This window comes from Indicator indicator, chromosome 15 (assembly GCF_027791375.1).
Source record: "Indicator indicator isolate 239-I01 chromosome 15, UM_Iind_1.1, whole genome shotgun sequence".
Classification (NCBI taxonomy): Eukaryota; Metazoa; Chordata; class Aves; order Piciformes; family Indicatoridae; genus Indicator; species Indicator indicator.
The window spans coordinates 4,572,071-4,593,974 of record NC_072024.1 but is presented as its reverse complement, the minus strand read 5'-3'; the positions used below and the strand labels follow the sequence as shown (position 1 = coordinate 4,593,974).

The window sequence follows — 21,904 nt, the reverse complement described above, 5'->3', positions numbered from 1 at the left end:
GTACAGAAAAAAAGTCACTGGCTGTGACAATTAACAGCTTCATTTTAAGTCTCTTTTGTTCAAGTGAGTAACTCTCCTGAGTTCCATGAAACAACCCTTTCTCAACTGAACAGATATATCCAAGGCACACAGCTAAAATCTGAATGTAAAACCTGCAATGCTCCCAAAGCTGGGAAGCAGCCACACTGTATTTTAATGCAGTAGAGATGGAGCCTCAGCAGTCCTGCTGCATGCACAGAAGGTGAGAAGAGGACGAGGGCTCCAGTGTCCTCCTAACACCCCAGCAAGGCTCCACTGTATCAACTCCTGCTTTTTTAAAACGAGATTCTCAAGGAATCTCAAAAACAAGACCACGCACCAGCCTGCAGAGGAAAAGGAGAGAAGCCTACAAAATGAGTTATTTGAGGACATGAACAGACATGTGGAAAAGGACCTAGGACTTACTGCAAGCAGTAAATCCTTACACGAGATGTTGTAAAGTAAGGTATGGAGAGATTTCCTGTAAGATGTTGTTTACTAGAAATATTCCAGGAAAAATGTATTTCAATTTAATAGACCTATGCTGATTTTATCCACAACACAGCCTGTCCACTCAATCATCACTTCTCAACATCAGATGCATGGTGGGAATTGAATTTTTTCATGGAAGCAGGTGTGAACATTTGCTGGAGCTGTGTTCAGTTCTGGCCTTACCTCTGTTATAACAGAATAAAGCCTTCATTAAAACATCTCAGTTGTAGGATTTATTTTGTGCCACTTGCTGCCTGAATTTATTTTTAAAAAAATATTAAAAATTACACTTCTGTGTAATACACTTTACACAGTGGCTGAAAAGAGACTGCTTGTATAACAAGTATTATGCAATTTCCCAAATAAATAATACCCTTGTAGAGGGAAAGATTACAAAGTCCTGAAGATTTTCAGGCTGCAGATTTGCCTTCAAAAGCAAAAGAGTCTGTAAAAACAGCATGCCATCCCAAATCTTCCTGATAATTATTGACACTGCCTCAGCACCCAAGGATCCCATCAGGAACAGAGCCCCATTGTGTGTTAACAAAGGACAACGTGGCAAAACACTCAATTTACCACCTCAGTAAAACCTATCCAGAACGTAAAAAGCTTGACACCAGCTTTAAAACAAAACCCAGCATGGATGCAGATTCACTTATAAAGCTGTGCTTTGATTTGAATAGCTGTAAGTCCTAAGATTATTTGACTAAATAACAGTAATTTTTAATAACCACACTAAGAAACACCAAAAAAAAAAAAAAAACCACCAAAAAAACCACTTAAACTTTCCAGCTATCTTCAGCCTGGGGTACTCTGTGCAAATCCATTACTAGAGCAGTACTAACCTAAGAAAAAAGCCCACCAAAACACCATGCAACTGAGTGATCATCGTGGAGATGTTTAAAAACCAAAACAGCCCTCACACAAGCATGTGCTTTAAGTCACAAATGGTCCATGTAACACAGAAATCAAACGAAGCCCAAGTGGCAGCAAAGAATAAAAGAGCAAGAGATTTGGCAAACAGACCCTAATGCCACCAGTCCCCTACCTCTAACTTCAATTTCAAGTTGGCTTGAAAAGAAATTTGCTTCTTACTTTTTTTTGCTTTTCCGATTTATAGCCTTTCCTCTTCTCTGGTGTTTCTCATCTTAACTCAGATCCCAGCACAATGTGGTGTCCCCAGTGCACTGCAGCCCTCAACAGCCAACACTGACACCAAACCTGTTCTGGAAGAAGGAAGTTCACATACACCAACTCCTCCTTCTACCATCACACTGGCTAGAAACAGCAAACTTCCACCCTGTGCGCAACTGCAGCCTTGTATTTGCACTGGAAGTAAGTCAGAAAGTGATCCAGTAAGTAAAAGAAGCCCTTATTAAATTAATTTTCACTGAAAACTGAAGAGGTCTATTGCAAATCTCAGATCTTTGAAGTCCTGGGAGATTTTCACCAACTTCAGATGAGTATCATGAAGCAGAAGAGAGGGACATCAAGTTCTGCAAAGGCAGCATTCATCCTGCCAGGAACCACAGACATAAAATTACACTTTTACAGCTGAGCTAATCAGCCACGTTCCAAACATCAACTGAGCTGCATTTATCTCCTCAGAACAGCAGACTTTTTTCTTAATTATCCAAGGTCAATGGCAGCGAATATCGAGCAAACTGACACTTGGGGAAGCAATGGAGATAGAAAACAGGAGGGCAGGCAGCCTTACACTTGCTTAGCTATCACATTTGAATATAAAGCTACTCTTTTAGACAGAAAAATCATCTTCTAATTAATCACCAATGTTTGATATGGTACCTTTTTAGAAAAGCAAATACTAAATTCTTTACCAGCATTAATTCTCCCTTTTTCATTTAATCATTTAGGTTGGAAAAGACCTTTAAGATCCTAAGAGTTCAACCATAAACTAGCACTGTGAAGTCCACCACTAAACCATATCTCCAAGTGACACATCTGCACATCAACTACGAGGGAAAAAAAATATATTTTTAGATGTTGGAGTTAAGGGTTTAAGACAATTAAAGCATCCAGTCAGCCAAGAGAATAATAATGACTTTTTTTTTTTTTAAATCAGACTCACCCAGAATTACAGCAATACCTCAGAGTTTTGCTGACCATCTCTGTGTGCTTAAGATACTCACAGAAGTTCACAGAAACAACTGGAGAGATTACACCTCCAGTTCAAGACTTTCAGGACAGAAGGGCTCAGGTACAGTCTCTCCTGCTGCCTTGCTGAAATAGACAGCTTTACCAAACAGGTCAGAGCTTGTCACAGAAGAGAAGCTACTTCGAAATCTTAGTAATCATTTCAGCTTCCCTAAAAGCACAAGTGGTAAAAAAGCTGGCAGACTTTTACTAGTCCTGTGTTAACAGAAAGGTATTGCAGAATTCCCCTCAAATTTCTATTCAAAAACCGAACAGTGAAAACTCAAATTATTCTCAGGAGCTGAAGAGTTGTTTCGCATAGCATCCATAATTACATGGCAATTAGGGATTTCTGCAATCACAGAAGCCAAAAATAGCTCCAACAAGCCCAAGGTGAGCAGGGTTCTTAGTCTGACCAGGTTCTAAAGAGAAAGGCATCCAAGGAAAAGAAAGGAAGGGGAAAGGCTCAGAAAGGTGCTTCCACATGTGCCGTGATGAAACCAACAGCAGCAAGCCTGCCCTGACAGTAACAACCCCATAAAGGAGTACACACCACCCTTTAAATGCACAGTGGTCCTCAGATGATGCAGGGATTGCACTGGGCTGAATTCCTTCCCAAGTTACATTGTACTTTCCTAAGCTTATTGATGATGTTATGTAACTATTAATTACACCGCTGTGCAGCGTGCTTTTAACTGCAATGATTCAAACTGCTTCCAGTAGCTCACTAATCCAAAGTACAATCCTCTTGGCAGCAACTGACAGATTTGGAGTATTCAGCTTGAGCTGAAAGGAAGGGAAAAAAGGGGAAAAAAAAAAAAAAAATCAAAGCTCTCATCTGTCCACTGGAAAAAAAACCCCAGCCAATATTCCTGCTGCCCAGCCTCACAGCTGGGTCAGGGGCTGGGATATGCTGCTGAAGGGACTCCAAGCTTTGCATTGTGTGATTAATGCACAAAGCAGCTCCCTCAGCCCAACAAACAACAGACAAGGAGCTGCTCACACACAAAAGGTGGGTGAAACACAGATGTTAGAGCAGTGGGACAGGTGAGGAAGCACCATCTCGGAGATTTTCCACACTTCACAAGCTGCCCTGGGAAGGCAGCAATGCTGGACTCCTATGCTCAGGGAACAACAGGTACAAGCTAGAACACAGGAGGTTCCACCTCATACAAGGAGACACTTCCTTAGGGTGAGGGAGCACTGAAACAGGTTGCCCAAAGAGGCTGTGCAGTCTCCTTCTCTGGAGACTTTCAAAACCTGCCTGGATGTGTTCCTGTGCAGCCTGCCCAGGGTGATCTTGCTCTGGCAGGAGGTTTGGACTCCACGATCTCCAAAAGTCCCTTCCAACCCCTACCATTCTGTGATTCTGTGACTGTGACAAGACTCCTCCCCAAATCCAAACAGCAATCCACCAAAGGATGGCTACGCTTGCACCCCAGAGCTCAGCCTCCACCCACCCACAGCCAGCTGGACAGCTCCAAGAAGCAGCTGGAGTCAAGCTGTGCCAACATCGGAAAGGAAGATCGCTTCCCAAAGGCCATCTTGTAAGAAAAGCAGAAAATTGGGTCCCACTTGCATCTTCATTACTGCAGGCACTGAAAGCTTTCAATCATCAGTTACTGGACCCAGCAGGCCCTCTCCTCAAGCATATGCTCTGCTTTCACCCTTCCCATCCACTCTGCAGCACGAATCCTCCTTGCAAGCACCAACACTCTTCCACATGCATTATTTATCTTCTTGCTAAGTCATGCAGTGGGATAATTACTTAACTATTGTAATGATATTTTGCAATGCCTCTACTCTATTATTCTAATTGATTTTCATGGGGTTGCTTTTGCTGCACGCTTTGAGCACAAGAGCATATTTTCCTGGAGTAAAAAAGCAAAGTTTTACACTGATTTCAAGCCTGCATGTCAAAAGTGCATTTTTAGGAGAATACCAGTGTATTTTTAATTAAAACAATGCTGATGTATTACTTGGATTTTTGCTATCTCTGCTAACAACCACTGAAGATAAAGTTCCCCACAATCTAATGAAATTTACAAATGGTTATTAACTATTGTCTTCTCCTTCCATTAGGATATTGTTTCCCTTGGAATACTCTCTCATAGGACTTTAGTTACCATAATTACTAAATTTTTAAAAGTTGAGAGATCTGAAACATTTCTATTTACAAACTGAAAGCCTGAGTCAAAACACATCTGCCTGTCTTGCTTAACACCACATTAAATTTTACTAAGATAAATGCTCAGCTTAAGACTTGGAGAATTGTTACAGTAAAACACTAAATAACATCAGTCCTTTCTATATATTCAAAATGATGTAAGCTGTACAGCAGAGCAGCCCAATTAAACAATTATTTCTATCTCCCTACCCCCAGGATATTCTTCAGGCTATAGATCATTCAAGATGTAACAGTTTTGTGAAGCAATGAATAGGATTTCAAAAACACAATAGTCCCAGCAGCACAAAACTGGGAAGAAAACTTTCCCTGCCTTGAGCCAGAAGTTCTTCCAGAAGGAACCTTACTTTAAAAGTTGCTAATTCTAAAACTCTGAACTAGAGCAGGTAAGAAAAGCAGCAAGCCACTGATAATCAACCTGTCTCACCTAATAAGGATCTGCCAACTATATAAGCAAAGGCATGGATACAACTCCATGGAGGAGGAAAATGATCTTTTGGATCCAAGTGAGTAGGTAGGTGTGTTTGTATGCTAACATTAAACCCAAGAAATTTACACAGTTGGCCATCGAAGGATGAGGCCCACTGAGAAATACAGCCCTGCAAAATGTGATGTGTTGGACTTTGTGTATTTTGTTTCTTTCTGTTAAAAAAAAATGAAAGAAGTTTTGTCACCATCTATGACACTTAGTTTAAAAAACAAACACCGCCAAACAAAAACAACAACAAAACCAAACAAAACCACAAAAAAACCCCACAAACCAACCCCCAAACACACCCAAAAGCCTAGATTCCAGCTTTTAGCAGTCTGAGCCCCCGTTCAAACTGTAGAGGCTCCAAGAGCTGTGAGCAGTCTGAGGAATCCTCTGCTTACATGGACACAGACCAAGCTCTTCCCCTGAGTCCCATTTAGGGCTTTATACAATACAACTCATTTCTCAATTCCTTTTTATCTATTAAAAACATCACCCTGGAAAAAAAAATAGTCTTGGAACAAAGCAAGATCACAAGAGATAACCGTGTTAAGTTCCACATCAGCTTATTCCCTTTCTTCTTGATGCATGGGTCTCAGAGCCCAGCTCCAGCCCTTGCAGCTGCCAATGAAGTGCTGCACCGACTTCTGCAGCCTCTGGACACAATTCAGAAAAATCAATGCAAAGAGCAAAAGGTCACATTCTCCACAAGCATCAAACGACCTGTCGAACCAAGATGGAATTGCAAATGCTAGCAGAGTCAGAAATGTAGTGACCAACTGCTATTAAACTCATATTCCCACAGCTGTGACTGAGTAAACCTGTTCCTTACGCTCCGCGCCTTCACGTAGAAAAACACCACTCATGCTTGTGACAGCCTTGGAAAAACAAGTCAGTGTAGTATGCAGCTGTACTGTGTCAGGGCTTTGAATTCAGAGTGCCAGTAAGAAAGTTAGTCTGACTTACCATGCAAAAAACCATTACCAGTTTAGAAGGGAAAAATATGGAGATCAAACCAAGCTACTGCTATGTGTTACCCTTCATTCTCCTCGCACATTAGGAAAAACCCTGAGAACTGGCACAGAATTGTGACAAGTACTTTTTATGGGCCATTTTCCCTGACTTGCTTGACACACCTGGCAGAGGTTATGCCTCTTCCAAGCACAAGTTGGGAGGCTGTCCTCTCATCTTACATCTTCATAAATGCATCTGCTGAACATGAAGGTGTGATCACTCATGCTTTTACAGGTTAGGTAGGTGGCAGGTGGGCACAATGTTCCACTGACCTTAACTTTGTTGATTTTATTATCAATGACACAGAATCACAGAATGTTAGGGGTTGCAAGGGACCTCAAAAGATCATCCAGTCCAACCCTACTGCCAGAGCAGGACCATCCAGAATAGGTCACACATGAACACATCCAGGCAGGTCTTCATCTCCAGAGGAGGAGACTCCACAACCTCTCTGGGCAGCCTCTCACCCTCACAGGGAAAAAGGTTTTCCTTATGTTTACTTGGAACCTCCCCTGCTCCAGTTTGCACCCGCTGTCCCTTGTCTCATCATTGGACATCACTGAGCAGAGCTTGGCTCCATCCTCCTGACACTGCCCTTCACATCTTTATAAACATGAATGAGGTCACCCCTCGGTCTCCTCTTCTCCAAGCTCACTCAGCCTTTCCTCAAAAGGGAGATGTTCCACTGCCTTCATCTTTGTGGCTCTGCACTGGACTTTTTCAAGCAGTTCCCCAAGCTTATTGTTGAACTGAGGGGCCCAGAACTGGACACAATATTCCAGATGTGGCCTCACCTGGGCAAAGCAGAGGGAGGGGAGAACCTCTCTCGACCTACTCACCGCAGCCCTTGTAATATACCCCAGAAGGCCACTGGCCTTCTTGGCCACAAGGGCACATTGCTGCCTCAAGGGAATCCTTCTGTCCACCAGGACCTCCAGGACCTTTTCCTCAGAGCTGCTCTCCAACAGGTCAGCCCCCAGCCTGTACTGGTACATGAGGTTGTTCCTTCCTGGATGCAAGACTCTACACTGGTCCTTGTCGGATTTAATTCAATTCCTTCCCAACTCTACAGCCTGTCCAGGTCAAATTAGTTAGCTTGTAATTAGAAAAAAGGAAAAAAAATCATCCTCTTCAAAAAGACAAGGAAACTTTTGTTTATCATAGAGCTTCACCATTGCTTCTTTGAATGCAGATTGAACAACAGTGACCCCCAGCATAGCAGTGTAAAGTCACAGAATCACAGAACAGTAGAGGTGGAAGTGACCTCTGGAGATCATCTCATCCAATCTCCCTGCTAAAGCAAGCAGTTCCCAGCACACACTTCTATGTTCCCAGCCAAGAAGCCTCAACGAACCCCTCAGAGGTCTTAACTTTTGAATGCAAATGAGTGGTCCCAGCTTGTAAAGATGCTGCAAAACTGTCACTGCCATTTAAAGAACAGCAAAATGTGACAGTTTGAGTTCTGGTATTACAGACTGTCCATAATGAGAGCCAAATGTTTCAGCAGAAACACACACTTCCAACAACCCAAAGAGCTCCACAGTTCCATGGACACTAATGATGTACCTCTCAGATGCATCAGATCTTCCTGACCTCAAAAGTTAAGCAATTTACAACTAACTTGAGTCACATCTGTTAATAAGTACTTCTAATTAATGTTTCTTAATTGCTGCCAAAGTATTGTGCTCCCACACCACAGGTAAGCATGTTCCTTACCCTGCTAACCCACACTGTGCAACAATCCCATGCCTTTAGTACCTACACAGCACACAGCTGTAACATTCCTCTGGTGCTTTAGGAGTGAAGACATCGCTCTACATGATCCTGAAATGAAGTGTAAAGTCTACCCTCCACACCATTCCAGCAGTTGTATCATCACTGGCTTTCCTGCTGCCCTTGCTCTTAAGGTAGAAGAGCTTTCACACACAAAACTGATGTTCACTATACAGGTGGGAGTGACTTAGGAAAATCCCAAAAGACAAGACAATCCTCTCACCATGAGAGGATTGTAACAGTTCTAGTGTTAACTCAGGTTCTTCTGCAGAGGCTTGCTTTTATCTTCAGCATTTTCAGGGCTGAAGTCAGCACAGATACCATTAGGAGCAGAAAGAGATTAAGTCTCCAAGCCACTCTCAGCTCCCACTGATCAGCAAATGGTCTTCTGCAACATGTGGGTGCAGTTCAGCAAATCTGTACAAGTCGTCATGTGTAATCTCTCCTCTTTCATCTACAGCTCGAAAAAGATGTGCAACATTAATCTGTGACACACTTGTGACAGTGAGCATGAGCTAAATCCTCTTCTGCTATAGTTCCACTTTCTGATTGGTACAGCTGAAATGCCAACTGAATTGTTTCCAGAGCTTTGAATGGCTTACAGACAACTGACAGAGCAACAACAAATTCTGAACGTCAATTATGCCATCTTGATTCTCATCAAAAAGCATAAACATACTTCCTAAAGCATGAGAAACATGAAATTCCAAGTATGCTGAAAATTCTTTAAGAACAACCTTTTCTTTTTTCATTTTCATGGCACTTGCAGCATTATTTTTCAAGTATATAGTTTAGAGAAAGGAAGCCAAACATCACTTTCCAAGTTTGACTTCACCTTCAGTTTCTGAGAAGACATCCCAGGATTTCAAAGCACCTTCCAAAAATTAACTTAACCTCCCATAAGCCATATGTGGTAGAGACTTCTTACTATATTTCCTCTGCAGACAGGCAAACCTATACTTTACTGTCCACATTCACAGCGAGTTAAAAGGGAGAGGGAAAATGTCCCCACAAGCAGCAGTGCCCTGGGTGCCACCTCCCCGCTCACAGCACTAGTAGGTACCCAGCAACAAGCACCAGCTCTCCAGAACTCTCTTTGCTGCCAACATTTACAGTTTCATTGTGAAACTGTAAATCAGACCTGGATGATGCCCACCGCCTGCAGCATACCAAGTGACCTTCAAGCTAACTCACCGCTGCTGCCACAGCACCCAAACCTTCCCTCGGACGAGCCACCTGCTGTCACTGCCACATGCTTCGCCTTTTGCTTTGACAAAGCCCAGCACCGTCAGACGCTATTCGAGTCACTTCTGCAGCCCACCAGCTTCACTTTCAACACTTCTCCTGCCATTAACATACAAGGTCCTTCGAATCCCACGCTGCCATCGGGCAGCTGCCAGTCCTTCCTACACAAAGTCAAGCTGTGTGTGTGGAAAACCAATAAAACAGGCTCCACACCCCCAAAATAATTCACTATTTTTATGGCAAGCAGTTTTACATGATACAAGCCTAGGAATTACTAATGCTATGCTGAACTGGAAACGTTTCCTAAAGCTTATTAAATATTTTTGTTAAATTGATCCACACCCATGACTGTTACAGATAACAAATGAAAATGGGTTTGTTACTCCAGAAGGCACCTGTAATAAACCGAGCATCAGCAGCAAACAGGCACCCGCCAGAGCTTCCTCACCCTATTAGCATTACAGAGGATAAAAAGCCTCCCATTCTGCTGCTAATGATGTGCTCTACCCTGTATCCCCAGGAGACAAATGACTGCACTGGCTGATTGACTCCATCACAGGGCCATCGTCCATCAATGTATTGCCTCTCTTATTGAAATCTCAGCTCTGAAGAGAAAGTGCTCAGTACCACTTCTGAAAAGACAGTGAAAGCACTTTCAGAATAAGAGCTCCAAGACATATAATTAGAGCCAAATGTTTCAGCAGAAACACACATTTCCAACAACCCAGACAGAGATGCATGCTTTGTCCAACAAGGACAAGTAAGATTTATGTCCTTCTGCTAATCTAGATGGCTTTTAGTCTTTTTTTTTTTTTCCTTAACAAAGGAATGAAACACCTACCACAGACAAATTTCTTGATTAAATTAAAACAGAGTGTTAGATTAAAAAATGGCAACTCAAGGACATTTAACTTGCTGGTTTGCTAAGGGGGGAATATTCCAGTCACTTTTATGTGGGCTCAAATCACACTAATATCATCATACTATCCCCACTGGCACCTGCAGATAGAAGTGAAAGAAAACACAAGTCCTCCCATGTATTTATTTAGCACTCGGATAATAAAAAGTGTAAAAGGGAGTACTGCTATTCAGTGAAGGACTACCCCTGCAATTTAAAAACACTGCATGTTTGGGACCAGGGCACAGGGGATAACCCACGCTCAATACTGATCAGGCAAGAGTTCTGATCAACTTCCCAACATCACTTTTACAACCCAAACCATTCTACAATCACTGAAGCCAACAAATTCCAGTGCTTCTACATCCTCTGTCCACCTCCTTGATGTGACCACGGGAAATTGCACATGAACTATCCAGACATAGTTCTACATGCACAGAAATTATTTAGTTCAGGAAAAATATTTCAGATTATGATCAGTCTCACATCTGCCTACTCAGTAATATAAATCTGAAGAAAGCAGCTTTATCTCAGGCATGGCATTTGTCTCACTTAGCACCTCTGAATGTTACAAGCAATCCATCATAACTTTTGAAATCCCAAGCAACAATCTGCTTGTGAAAACAAGTCTAAACATTTATTCCTTGTTTAGACCTAAACAGAAACCAAGACTGACTTGTGCTTCCATTTTATTTAAAGACAACCAATCTGGTAAATTCTCTCCTAAAGCTTCTAGAACTTCTGAAGACAGAATCCTAGAATGGTTTGGGTTCAAAGGAACCTTAAAGATCACCTAGTTCCAACTCCCCTGCCATGGGCAGGGACATCTTCCACTAGACCAGGTTGTTCAAAGCCTCATCCAGCCTGTCCTTGAATGCTTCCAGGAAGAGGGCATCCACAACTTCTCTGGGCAACCTGTTTCAGTGCCTCACCACTCTCACAGTGAAGAACTTTTTCCTAATCTAAATTTACACTTTTCCAGCTTAAAGCTGTTAGTCCTTGTCCTGTCACTACATGCCCTTGCAAAAAGTCCCTCTCCAGCTTTCTTGTAGGACCTCTTTAGCTACTGGAAGGCTGCCACAAGGGCTTAACAGAGCTGTTTTTCCTCCAAGCTGAACATTCCCAATCCTCTGATCTTGTCTTCACAGCAGAGGTGTTCCAGTCCTCTGATCATCTTTGTGGTCCTCCTCTGGACTTGTTGCACTAGCTCCATGTCCTTCATACACTGGGGTCCCCAGAGCTGGACACTACCTCAGGTAGGGTCTCATGCAAGCAGAATAGAGGCACAGGATCACCTCCTTTAACCTGCTGACCGGACTGCTTTTGATGCAGCCCAGGATACAGCTGGCTTTCTGGGCTGCAAGGGTATGCTGTGGGACCATGCTGAGCTTCTTGCCAACCAACAGCCCCAAGCCCTTCTCTGAAGAGCTGCTCTCAAACCATTCTCTGTCCAGCCTGTATTCATGCTTAGGATTGCTCCAACCTGTGTGCAGGACCTTGCACTTGGTCTCACTGAATTTAATGAGGTTCACACAGGTTGACCTGCCCAGGTCCCTCTGGATGACATCCCCTCCCTCCAGCATCTCAACCTCACCACACAGCCCCATGCCACTGGCAAGCTTGCTGAGGGTGCACTAACCACTGCCCATGTGGCCATGTCCATATTCCCATGCAAGTTGTAAATACAATTTCTGGAAGTTTGCACCTCCACGTAGCAACTGACATGAAGCAGACGCCATGTGTACATTAAATATGGAACACTTCAGCTCTCAGCAGATTGCCATAAAATGCATGCTTCAAAATGTTTATCAGTCAGAAGGTTAAAATCAATTTGACTACTACAAGGATTCTGCAATAAAGAACATGATAAAAATTTTTTTGATCCTTGTAGCATAGGGGGTTACTCCACAATCCCAGGTCAGCACCTCAAATAAGACCACATGGTTCAGAATCAGTTCTCCCAATTTCACAATCCATACTTTAGATCACTGTAACCCTTTTTTTCTCATGCATTTCCAGTCCTATTTAATGGAAGATAGGTTGTGGGGATGCTTTTAACTTTGAGAAACACAGCCAGCACTTCAGTAATACAAGACTATCAAAGTAATGCCAAGCTTTAGCCAGTTCATTTTGTCCCTTTTTAGGAAGGAGTTGAGATTCACCAGACTTTGAAGATACAATTACCTAAGAGTCCAATAAAGACCCCCACACACCAGCAAGAAGTAGTGATGCTTTCCCTCTCATCTATATTCCAGCCAGTCAGAATTACAACCTTTCCCATGTTTAACAGGGAGTGGATTTGTTGACGTACCAATTAGCACTCTGTTACAAAGAACAAGCTCCTAATTAATTGCTGGCTTATGGGAAGAGCCATGTCAAGGATTTGGTCTTACCTCCAGACATACCAAAAAAAGTGTGAAAGGAGCTCTGGCTGATGTGAAGAAAATCTGTCTGCACAAAGAGACAATCAATGTATTTAGCATGTGTGAGCTGTAAAAGGAACTTCCATCAATGCAATGGGGGCTTTTCCACACCATTCTGTCCAATCATGTAATCCTGGGCATCTGCTTAGAGTATCACGGGTGGGTTTCTCAGTATTTGTGGTCTGCTTTTTCTGATGTGTTCTTAAACAGCAAGTGGCAGTTAAGGACGATTTTTCCCTCACCTGAAATATGCACACTTGAGACACAGAGCCTCCTGTAAGACCCTCCCCCTCTGGAAACACCCACATTTCCCCTTTTATCTTGTGAAGGAGAAGGCAAGTGCAAAGGAGACATAAAGCACAGCTGCAAGACACAGCCACAGAGAGTTTGTATGAATCTTATTTCAGGCCAGAGCTACGCATTACAAAACTCCAGCACACCTTGTGAGTGACCTACATTGTGGGACTGGAGCCCACTAACCTACAGAACCACCCAAAATCCCACAAAACAGGTCACTGGGTTTCCTCATAAGAAAAATTATGCAGACACAGAGAGATGCACAGAATAAAAGCCAAGCAGGAGCACTCCACCAGCAGCATCTCTCGCCCTGCTACCATATCTCTGCACACCAGCAGAACTCCCCAGAAGTGCCCCACACTTCTGTTTTTCTCACCAATGGACCCTGGAAGGACCTGTCTGCTCATTCAGATGAGTGGGAAGGAAAGTAGCAGCACCCCAGTAAAGCCCAGCAAAGCTGTTTAATTCACGCCACTAAAACAGAGCAGGTCTCACAGCAGCCAGAGCACAAGTGACACCTGATTCACCATCAGCAGTGAATTGGCATGGGGTGTCCAAGCTATAGCACAAAAGCTGGATGTAGCCAGCCAAAAACCAACCACCCAGCCCCTAGCACATTTCTTGACTCCTTTCACCCCTCATGGATCTTGAGTCTCAGGCATTAGTCTAAGGGACCTAAGAGTTCAGCCAAAACAGAGCTCTGCAGCACTATAAGCTGCTAGGGAACGCTCACATGCAGCACAGGACAGTCAGCCAAGATCTCACAGGAGCCAAAGCTGGCCACAGAGAACCATGCTTCACATCCATCACTTCCCTCCTCTCAACCAGTACCCCAAGCAACAGTGCACACTTTCTGATTTCCAGTTCATGCAAGATTCCACCCACTAGATAAAGAGGGTGCAAACACACCCGTCAGTCAGTCCTGCAGTCGTGCAAATGCAGCAGCCCCTCCGCAGCCAGCTGATGGGAACATGGAACAATCAGGGCAATCAAGAAAGGCACGCAGAGAAAGTCGCTCTGCATTCCTCTGCCTACCAGTTCCCGGAGAGGACCTGCCGAGAGCAAGGGCCAGCATCCCAGTGGACTCAATGTCTGTTTACAGCACTACTAGAACATTGCATGCCCTCTCCTCCTACACGCACATACATACTTTGATTTAGATTCCCATCTCCCAAAAAAGCAGCCTATGGAGGAAGGGAAAAATGAGTAATAGCCACACTGCATGTTATCAGTGATAGAGGAACACACTCAGTGCTGCAGTTTTATCTATTAGATCTTCACACAATCTCCAACAGAAATCAGAGATTGATATTAAACCTTACCACCCACGATTATTAAACTCAAATGGGTAATCTCCTTATAAAAGTTATAACACACCTCATCCACATTTATTTTTGCAAAAAGATCTTTTTATCCCCTAAAGAAAAAGCACCACGACAGGTACAGATATTATTCCTTAACAGGACCTGTAGAAACAAAAGGTGGCACAAACAAAGCGAGTCACAGCAGCCACCACACTACCTGCTATGTCACCCAAAGCATTTCAGGTACCCAAATCTGGAATCCTAGCAAAGGGGTATTGCCTTGGTGCTGCACGTCAATACTGAGGATCCTCCCTGCTGAGAATGATTTCCCAGAGGTGCTGAGACTCAAGAGAAATCCTGCGGTGATGGTAATGAGATCATTAGTGCCAGAGCCAAACACCAGCAAAGAGCAAATCAGGACATAACTCTTCTTTCCTTCAAACAGCCCCAGCACAAGACCCAGATCTTATGCCAGGGTTATGCTTGCACCAGAATGACATACTGACAGCTAATCTGAAGCTGAACAGCTTCACCTGCTCAGATGAAGTCTCACAAACTATCTCTATGCTATTTAAAAGAAGTGTAGCACAAATCTGTAATCAGTTTAGAATGGATCAATACCCCAAGCCACATGGCTGAGGCACCTGGGGTACAGCAACACAAGTCACGAAGTCGAACTTAGTGTATCATCAAACCAGAGCCCTGGAATTTGAGATTTGCTGTGAACCATTGGCACTGTCTGCTTGTAAAGTACTGGGTCTGCAAAAGGCTCCTCCTGTCCTTAGCTCTCAAGCCCTGGTGGGTTTGCCAGAGGTAGCAAAAGTACTCATCTACCAATTCTGAAAGTGACTTTTTAACAGTGCTGGTAAATAAGGTATGAGACTAGAGAGATCTCAAGAACTCCTTGCACATGGGCAAGCATTTTGCAAATGTATGGTGCATTCCCACACTCAAACCCAGCCAGACAGAATTATGCTGTTCCCATCCATTACCAGCAAAGCAGTCCCTGAGGAGGCACATCTCCAGGACCTCAATGGCCTTCTGGAGCACTGCCACAACTCCAGGCTGGTACAGACCATGCCTCACTCCACCTGATCCAACTGCCATTTAACTTCAGTGATCAGCAGGAAATACAGGGATGGTCTAACCATAGGTCCAAATGGACAATTAGTAAAATAAATAGTCCAAAGTAAAGGCACCAACATCTCTTCCACAACATTTTTTTCCAGACAATGGGGTCATGTACTCAACTTTTACAAAAAATAACCCACTTAAAGGGCAGGTGTGATGCTAAGTAAAACCCACCTCAAACCAAGTGTAAGTTATTTAATTGAAAAGAACTGAATTAACCACTTTGCTTCCAACCTACAGCACAGCTACACACCAAAGAAAGCATCTGAAGAAGAACAGTCATGCAAACAGAAGGCAAATAAGCAGGGCATATATTAGTTGTATGGAGGTCAGGATCATGAGCCTGATTCCTCATTCCAGAAATAGCAGGACTATCTGGTGTCTATTCTGGTCAGCCCAGCTTGGATGCAGAACAAGAAAATACTTTTCAGTAGTGACACAGACAGTAGCGTACGTCCTTCAAGGTGCCAACATAGATCCTGCAAATGTGCAAAGAAATTTTCTGGAGAACTGAAGGGGAACAAAGGCAAATACCTGAGACACTTGTTCCACACAAAAAATTTCATTGTAAAATCCTGATGAATAGGTTCAGCTTAGCCTCCCCTCAGAAATAAGGATAGCAAAAGAGCGAAGCACTACTGACAAGCACAATTGGAACACTCCACAATGAAACCTCTGCTCAAACCACTTGATGCAAACTCCAAGCCATACAGCTATTAGCAACAGATACAACAGCAATGCTTATCAAGTGCATGCCTTGCAGAGGACATAGACTTGTTCATTCTGTACTCAAAAGTCCCACTGTTTTGCTAATTTACATGCCAGACATCCAGCTGTTGCTCTTCCATCTTCCCCTAACTTTTTTTAGTGCACTTCTCCGTAATCAAGGCACATTCATGCTAGAGGATGTGAAGTTCAGGCAAGGAAAGCACTTATCCTAAAGTTAGAGAAAAATTAACATCTGAGAAGCTCCAGCACATTACACCACTTGCCTCTTTATCCAAAAGGAAAGCTACAGGAAAATATTAACTACCTCTGTGAAATCAGAGAGAGGGGGAAATATTCTCCTTCACAATGATGTCCAAAAGAAGTCCCATGCAGAAACACTCTGCACAGCCATGCCTGGGAGAGAAAGCTACAAGAGATGTACCAACACATGTAAACTATCAGAGAAGCAGAAGGGAAAATGAGCAAGAATACCATTAAGAAAAACAAATGGAGCGAGGGAGCCACTGCCTACCTTCCAACAGGAACACACAGCCCCCCATAACAGGAAATACAAGGCCAAATTCTGCCCTCAAATTCCTAAGAAATCCAAAGTAAACTTTCCTTCTACATTTGAAGAAGTAATGGATATTGGAAGGGAATGTGTCTGTGGAGAAAACTTTCCAGCAGAAGTTTTAATTCAAACCTTCTCCTGTGTGCAGGAGCTGGTGAGGAAAGCAAATCACCAGAAGAGCCACAGGAAGCAAGTGGAAGTGGTGGCTGAGTTCCCTGCACCATTAAATCAGCACAAAAACCTCTGGGAAAGAAGAAAAGATGTTGTACACTCCAGCAAACACATCACCACTGCTCATTCCCAAGCTAACCAGTTAAATCATCATGCAGCCCAACTGTGCAACGTGTTGAGCACAGCTTTTATCTTTGCCATGATCCTCACAGAAGGAAAATGGTAGGAAAGACTCAAGGTACTTGGCTAAATAAAGTGTAATAAAGTTTAACCACAAAATAGCAAGAAAGGTTGAGGAAAGGGAGTTAGTAACATAGTGTAACAAATCCAGTATTCAAGACAGTACTACAGGTTTAATGTAATCTTGACACGACAACTCCTGATTCTCTTGAGATGGATTTGACCTCATTTTTATTTAAAAGTGCAACTGAAATATTTATAAACAGCCCCTTGAAAAAGGATTCAGGTGCAATTTAACAGTTTAGCATCTATAGTGATTTTGACTTAGCAGGTCAACTCTAAAACTCAGTGTGTTTGAAGCTCCTTTTATGAGATCCTAGGGAAAGGGTGATAGTTGGATCTGAGAACGTAAAACTTCCAACTGCTGCCAGCCACCCCTCCCACACACCAACTGATTATATCAAGTCTGAAAAAACAGTGAGAATTAGCCAATGTCCTAACTCGTTCTCAAATCAGGGAATATTTATCAGCCAAAAAAATTCTACAGCAAATAACCAGCTTCACACTGGAGTGGGGGGGCCGGGGAAGTAGGTCATACCAGATCTTAACAAAAAATAAAGTGGGCATGCTGTAATTGCACACAGTAATTCGATGAAAAGCTGTTGCCTCCCCATATCTGTGATGTCTCTTTCAGAACTTTGTTTAAGTTTGTAAAAAGTGGGTCTGATAAAATTTCTGATAGGTGAGACTGAAGTAAGCCTTAATGAAGTAGGGCAGTTCTAAGCATGAAGAAGTGTCATCAACTCATCAAATGGCAACTTAAAAGTCAAGCTCATCAGATACCTTCCATTTGAAGTGATAAATTATCAATCTTAGCTCACTAAGCATCTTAACATCAGTCATTTCTTTTAAACAAATTCATAAGCATTTCCCCAGCATCAACTGGTACATCACATACTGTAACACTCAAAGCAATACCACAACAAAGAACTCTGACCTCCCAGGTCTTCTCAACACAGGAGGCTCCCTCACAACATTCAGTCTCTCCAGCCTTTAGTACTATTTATTTGTACATGATATAAATATGCAAGCAGACATGATGGTCCATTGAGTATTTGAAATACTTTATCAAATTCCACAAACAAAAGCAATTTTAAAAAGGAGCAAAACTGAATAGAAAGCTGATGAATTAAACGAATTAAAATTAGAAGCCATTCATAAGGATCCATTAAAAGCTAGAGGGAATTAAAATGTTCTAGACCCAAGCATCACATCTGCAAGTAAGGCTATAGCTCTTAACCTGAAATCATCAACTGCTGTCTTTCTTAATAGCCCTTTAAAAGACAAAACATCCTACTACCTCAACAAACAGTTTGAAAATTATTATTAAAAAAAATCCAACAAAAAGACACCCAAGTCAGAGCATGTGAGAGAAAGCTGCTGCTCTCAAAATGAACATCAGCATGGTGGCCAAATGAGAATGATCGAGTCTGACACAAGATACAACCCATATGGGCTCCCACATCTCATTAAGGCTCTCCTCCCATGCACATGCTCAACGTGATGCTGCGAGAACTTGTGGTGACTGCAAAGCTACGCACTCTAGCAGCACAGTCTAGAGACCAGGTGCCTGCAGGATCACCAGCTTTCACCTGAGCCAACAGGGAAACCAAGGAAATAGAAACACACAGAAACTGAGAATGCTGACAAGGTTTGGTTGCATGACAAAATGAGACTGAACAAGGCAAGTGAACAATCAGCTACTGTCCTGAAAGCTCAACCTTATTCAATGCTACAACTACACTACTTGAAATTGGTTGAAGTTCAGCACCTCTGCATATTTTATGAGAAGCCTGGAGATACTCGTAACTGACATGCATGGCAAAACTCACAAAGTGAAGCACTACAACACTCTGTTGCTGTAACTCATAGAGAGTTTCAATGGCCCAAAAGCATGCTTCCCATTAAAGATGTAGGCACTTCACATTGTCTAAAGCACACTGCGAACAATAACCGACCGAACACTCTCTCACCTCCTTTGTCAATCAAGTCAAGACAGCTAAGTCATGCAAGCAGCCTGCTGATGAGAGCATCTCAATACACAGCTTCACTGAAAGGAAAATGCCTTCCACAATGGGAATCTTATGAACTACTTCCTTGGCAGAACAGACCAACAGGAACTCAAATTTGGAAGGTACCATATAAACAAAATCAAAAGTCAGCATGCTAAAGCAAATCAGAAAAAGAGTACCACATGCTTCTTTTAGCAGCAAGTGATATTTCCAGGAGCAATTTTCTGAACACATTAACCAAAGCAGTGCAAGTTTTGGGGGCTTTTTTGAGATTAAATTAACTACTCTCTCAGTTTCATCAGCTCACAAAGACTTACAGTTATTCAGAGCATGGCAATCAGAGAGACCTGACAGCTAAAGCTTTCAGAAATCTGCACCATTCCCACACTGAGCACAAAGCCGATTCCTTTCAGATGACAACAGACACCAAGAGATCAACATCTCAGGAAGGCAGTTGTTGTTCTCACAGCATCTTTAGTTTCAGACATTTCCTTTCTGGCTCCCTAAGCCTAAATCATTTCTACATTCCGGTAGAAAACGCAGGTATATCTCTACCCAAACCACAGAAAGACATCTGCCCCAGACCACAGTCATAACGTTTCTGGCTTGCTGTGGACCTCCAAGAGGTCTTCTGTACATCAGCAACAAAAAAGCACAGAACAAAAAGATTCAGGTCGCTGACATATCCATGAAACACATCTTCCAGCTCCAATTAAACGCTTGAAAGAGAATTTTTAAAATCCACAAGCTTTTGAACCGGGACAGAAGTGACTGCACCGGAGGATAGGGGGAATGCAATCAGCCGATATCCGAGCAACAGCAGGGGGGAAAAAAAAAAAAAATCAACAAGTCGGAACAACCCAGCGCGGAGCAAAACCCGTGCAGAAAGGCACCTACCTTGTGGAGGTGCCTTTCCTGACATCGCAGATGCTGCATTTGAAGGCTTCGGCGCTGTTCCTGAAGGTGCACACGCTACAATCCCAAAAGCCTTCGTCGGCTGCAGGTTTGGCTTGCCTTTTCGGCCTTGGGGAGGGGGAGGGAGAGGGGAAGCGCGTGTGTGTACGTGTGTGTTTGGGGAGGAGGCGAGAGGAGGAGGGAGAGAAGGAGGAGAGAAAGAAAACACACACATGAGAAACCATGTTACAGAGCCCCGAACCCCAGAGCCTGCTCTCCTCCCCCCGCCCCGCGCCCGGGAACAGCCGACAAACACCTACCGGGGCCGGCGCTCGCAGAGGTGCGGTGCGGAGCCGCGCTCCGCCCCCGGCCCCGGCTCAGTCCCAGAGCCGCGGGAGGGCCCAGCCGGGCCGGGCCGTGCCGAACCCAACCGAGCCGGGCACCTCCCCCGGTGCCCCCCGCACCGCGTCGGGGGCCGCTCCCCCTCCTGCGGAGGGAGGGTGGGAGGGTGGGTGGGAGAGTTTGAAGGCTGGGAGGCGCGTTCCCTCCTCCACCTTGTTAAACCTCCCTTTGTCTGGGAGCAGCGAGTGCGCGGAGCGGGAGTGCGAGTGAGCGGAGCCGCCATGGCTGCGCTCACACCATACCAGCCCTGGCACCGGCGGCAGGCACGGAGACACCGGCACTCCTGCTGCTGCTGCTGCTGCCCTTCCACGCTCCCTCCATCTTAGGAGCCTCCCTCCAGCCCTTCCCCGCCCGCAGTCGTCCGGCCCCCCCCTCCGCCCCGGCCCCCCGCGTTACCTGGCGGGGCGGCGCGGGCACACCGCCCCCCTCCCCGCCCGCTCCCTCCATCTTAGGAGCCCCTCGCCGCCGCGTCCCCCCCTCCTTCCCCCGCGGCGGAGCACACGCACGCAACTACCAGCCAGGGGCCTACCCACCGCCATCCCCTCCCTCCCGCCGCGCCAGCGCCGAGCCGGGCCAGCCGCCGCTGGCGGGGCAGGGGTGGCCCCCGCCGCGCTCCCTCCATCTTAGGTGCCTCTCCCCGCCCGCCCCCGACGCCCCTCGCGCCCCTCGCTCACCTGGTCGGGCTCTTCTTGTCGCCCATGACCATGGATCGGGGCCGCCCCTGCCCTGCGCACAAAGAAAGAGGCGAGGGGGAGGGGAGGGGGACAGGGCTGCCTCCGTCCAGCGGGCTCCGGCTGCTCCTTACCCCCGCGCCGCCGCTCCTGCCGCTGCCAGGCTCCGCTCCAGACTAGCAGCGCAGCGCAGCCCGGCGCCCTCCCTCTCCCTCCTCCTCCCTCCCCGCGCCGTGCCGCTCCGGCGGGCGGAGCTCGCCGCCGCGCCGCGGCCAATGGGGGTGGCCCCGCCGCCAGCCCTGGCGGGGAGCGCCCCCCGCGCCGCACCGCCTCCCCGTCGGGTCCCACCCCCGCCCCCGGCCGGGAGCCCCTGCGGGGCCGCCTCACTCTCTCTCTCCTTTCCTCCGCACCGCGCTGCGGGCGCTGTCCCTTGCACCGGCACTCCGCCGCGGCAGGAGAGCTGGCTGCTCTCGGCCCTTTCCCGTCCCTTCCCCCTCGGAGGGCTTGTCGCCTGCTTGTCCCCCCGGGGGGGTGGGGGGCTGAGGCCGTGGCCTGCTGCGGGCGGGAGCCCGGGAGGGGAGAGTGCGGACAGACGGCCCCGTCCTGCCCGCGGGGCGGGAGCGAGGTGCGGGCGGCGGGAGGGGCAGCAGGTACCAGTGGTGGGGGACGGGGGCTTCGTAGCCCTGCTCCGTGAGGGGTAGGGCGGTCGAAGCGTGCTCGCCCCGCCCGCGGCTGTGTTGGAAGTTACCCGGTAGGGCTGGGCAGCAGCCGGGAGCAAACTCCGGTTCCGTGCCCTTTCCTCAGGACAGGCTCTTTGTGCCCTCACGAA

General features: G+C 45.5%; 1 protein-coding gene across 1 annotated transcript in view; it reads right to left on the bottom strand.

The window, feature by feature from the left end:
* RYBP (RING1 and YY1 binding protein) overlaps positions 1 to 21,110 on the bottom strand; it is a 43,460-nt gene extending 22,350 nt beyond the window's left edge. The window contains exons 1-2 of the mRNA XM_054387430.1: positions 21,079 to 21,110; positions 20,006 to 20,131 (exon numbers count right to left, since the gene is read on the bottom strand). Of these exons, the coding sequence (XP_054243405.1) occupies positions 20,006 to 20,131; positions 21,079 to 21,110 (158 nt within the window). The remainder of the gene's footprint in view (positions 1 to 20,005; positions 20,132 to 21,078) is intronic.
* Positions 21,111 to 21,904: the final 794 nt, after the last annotated feature.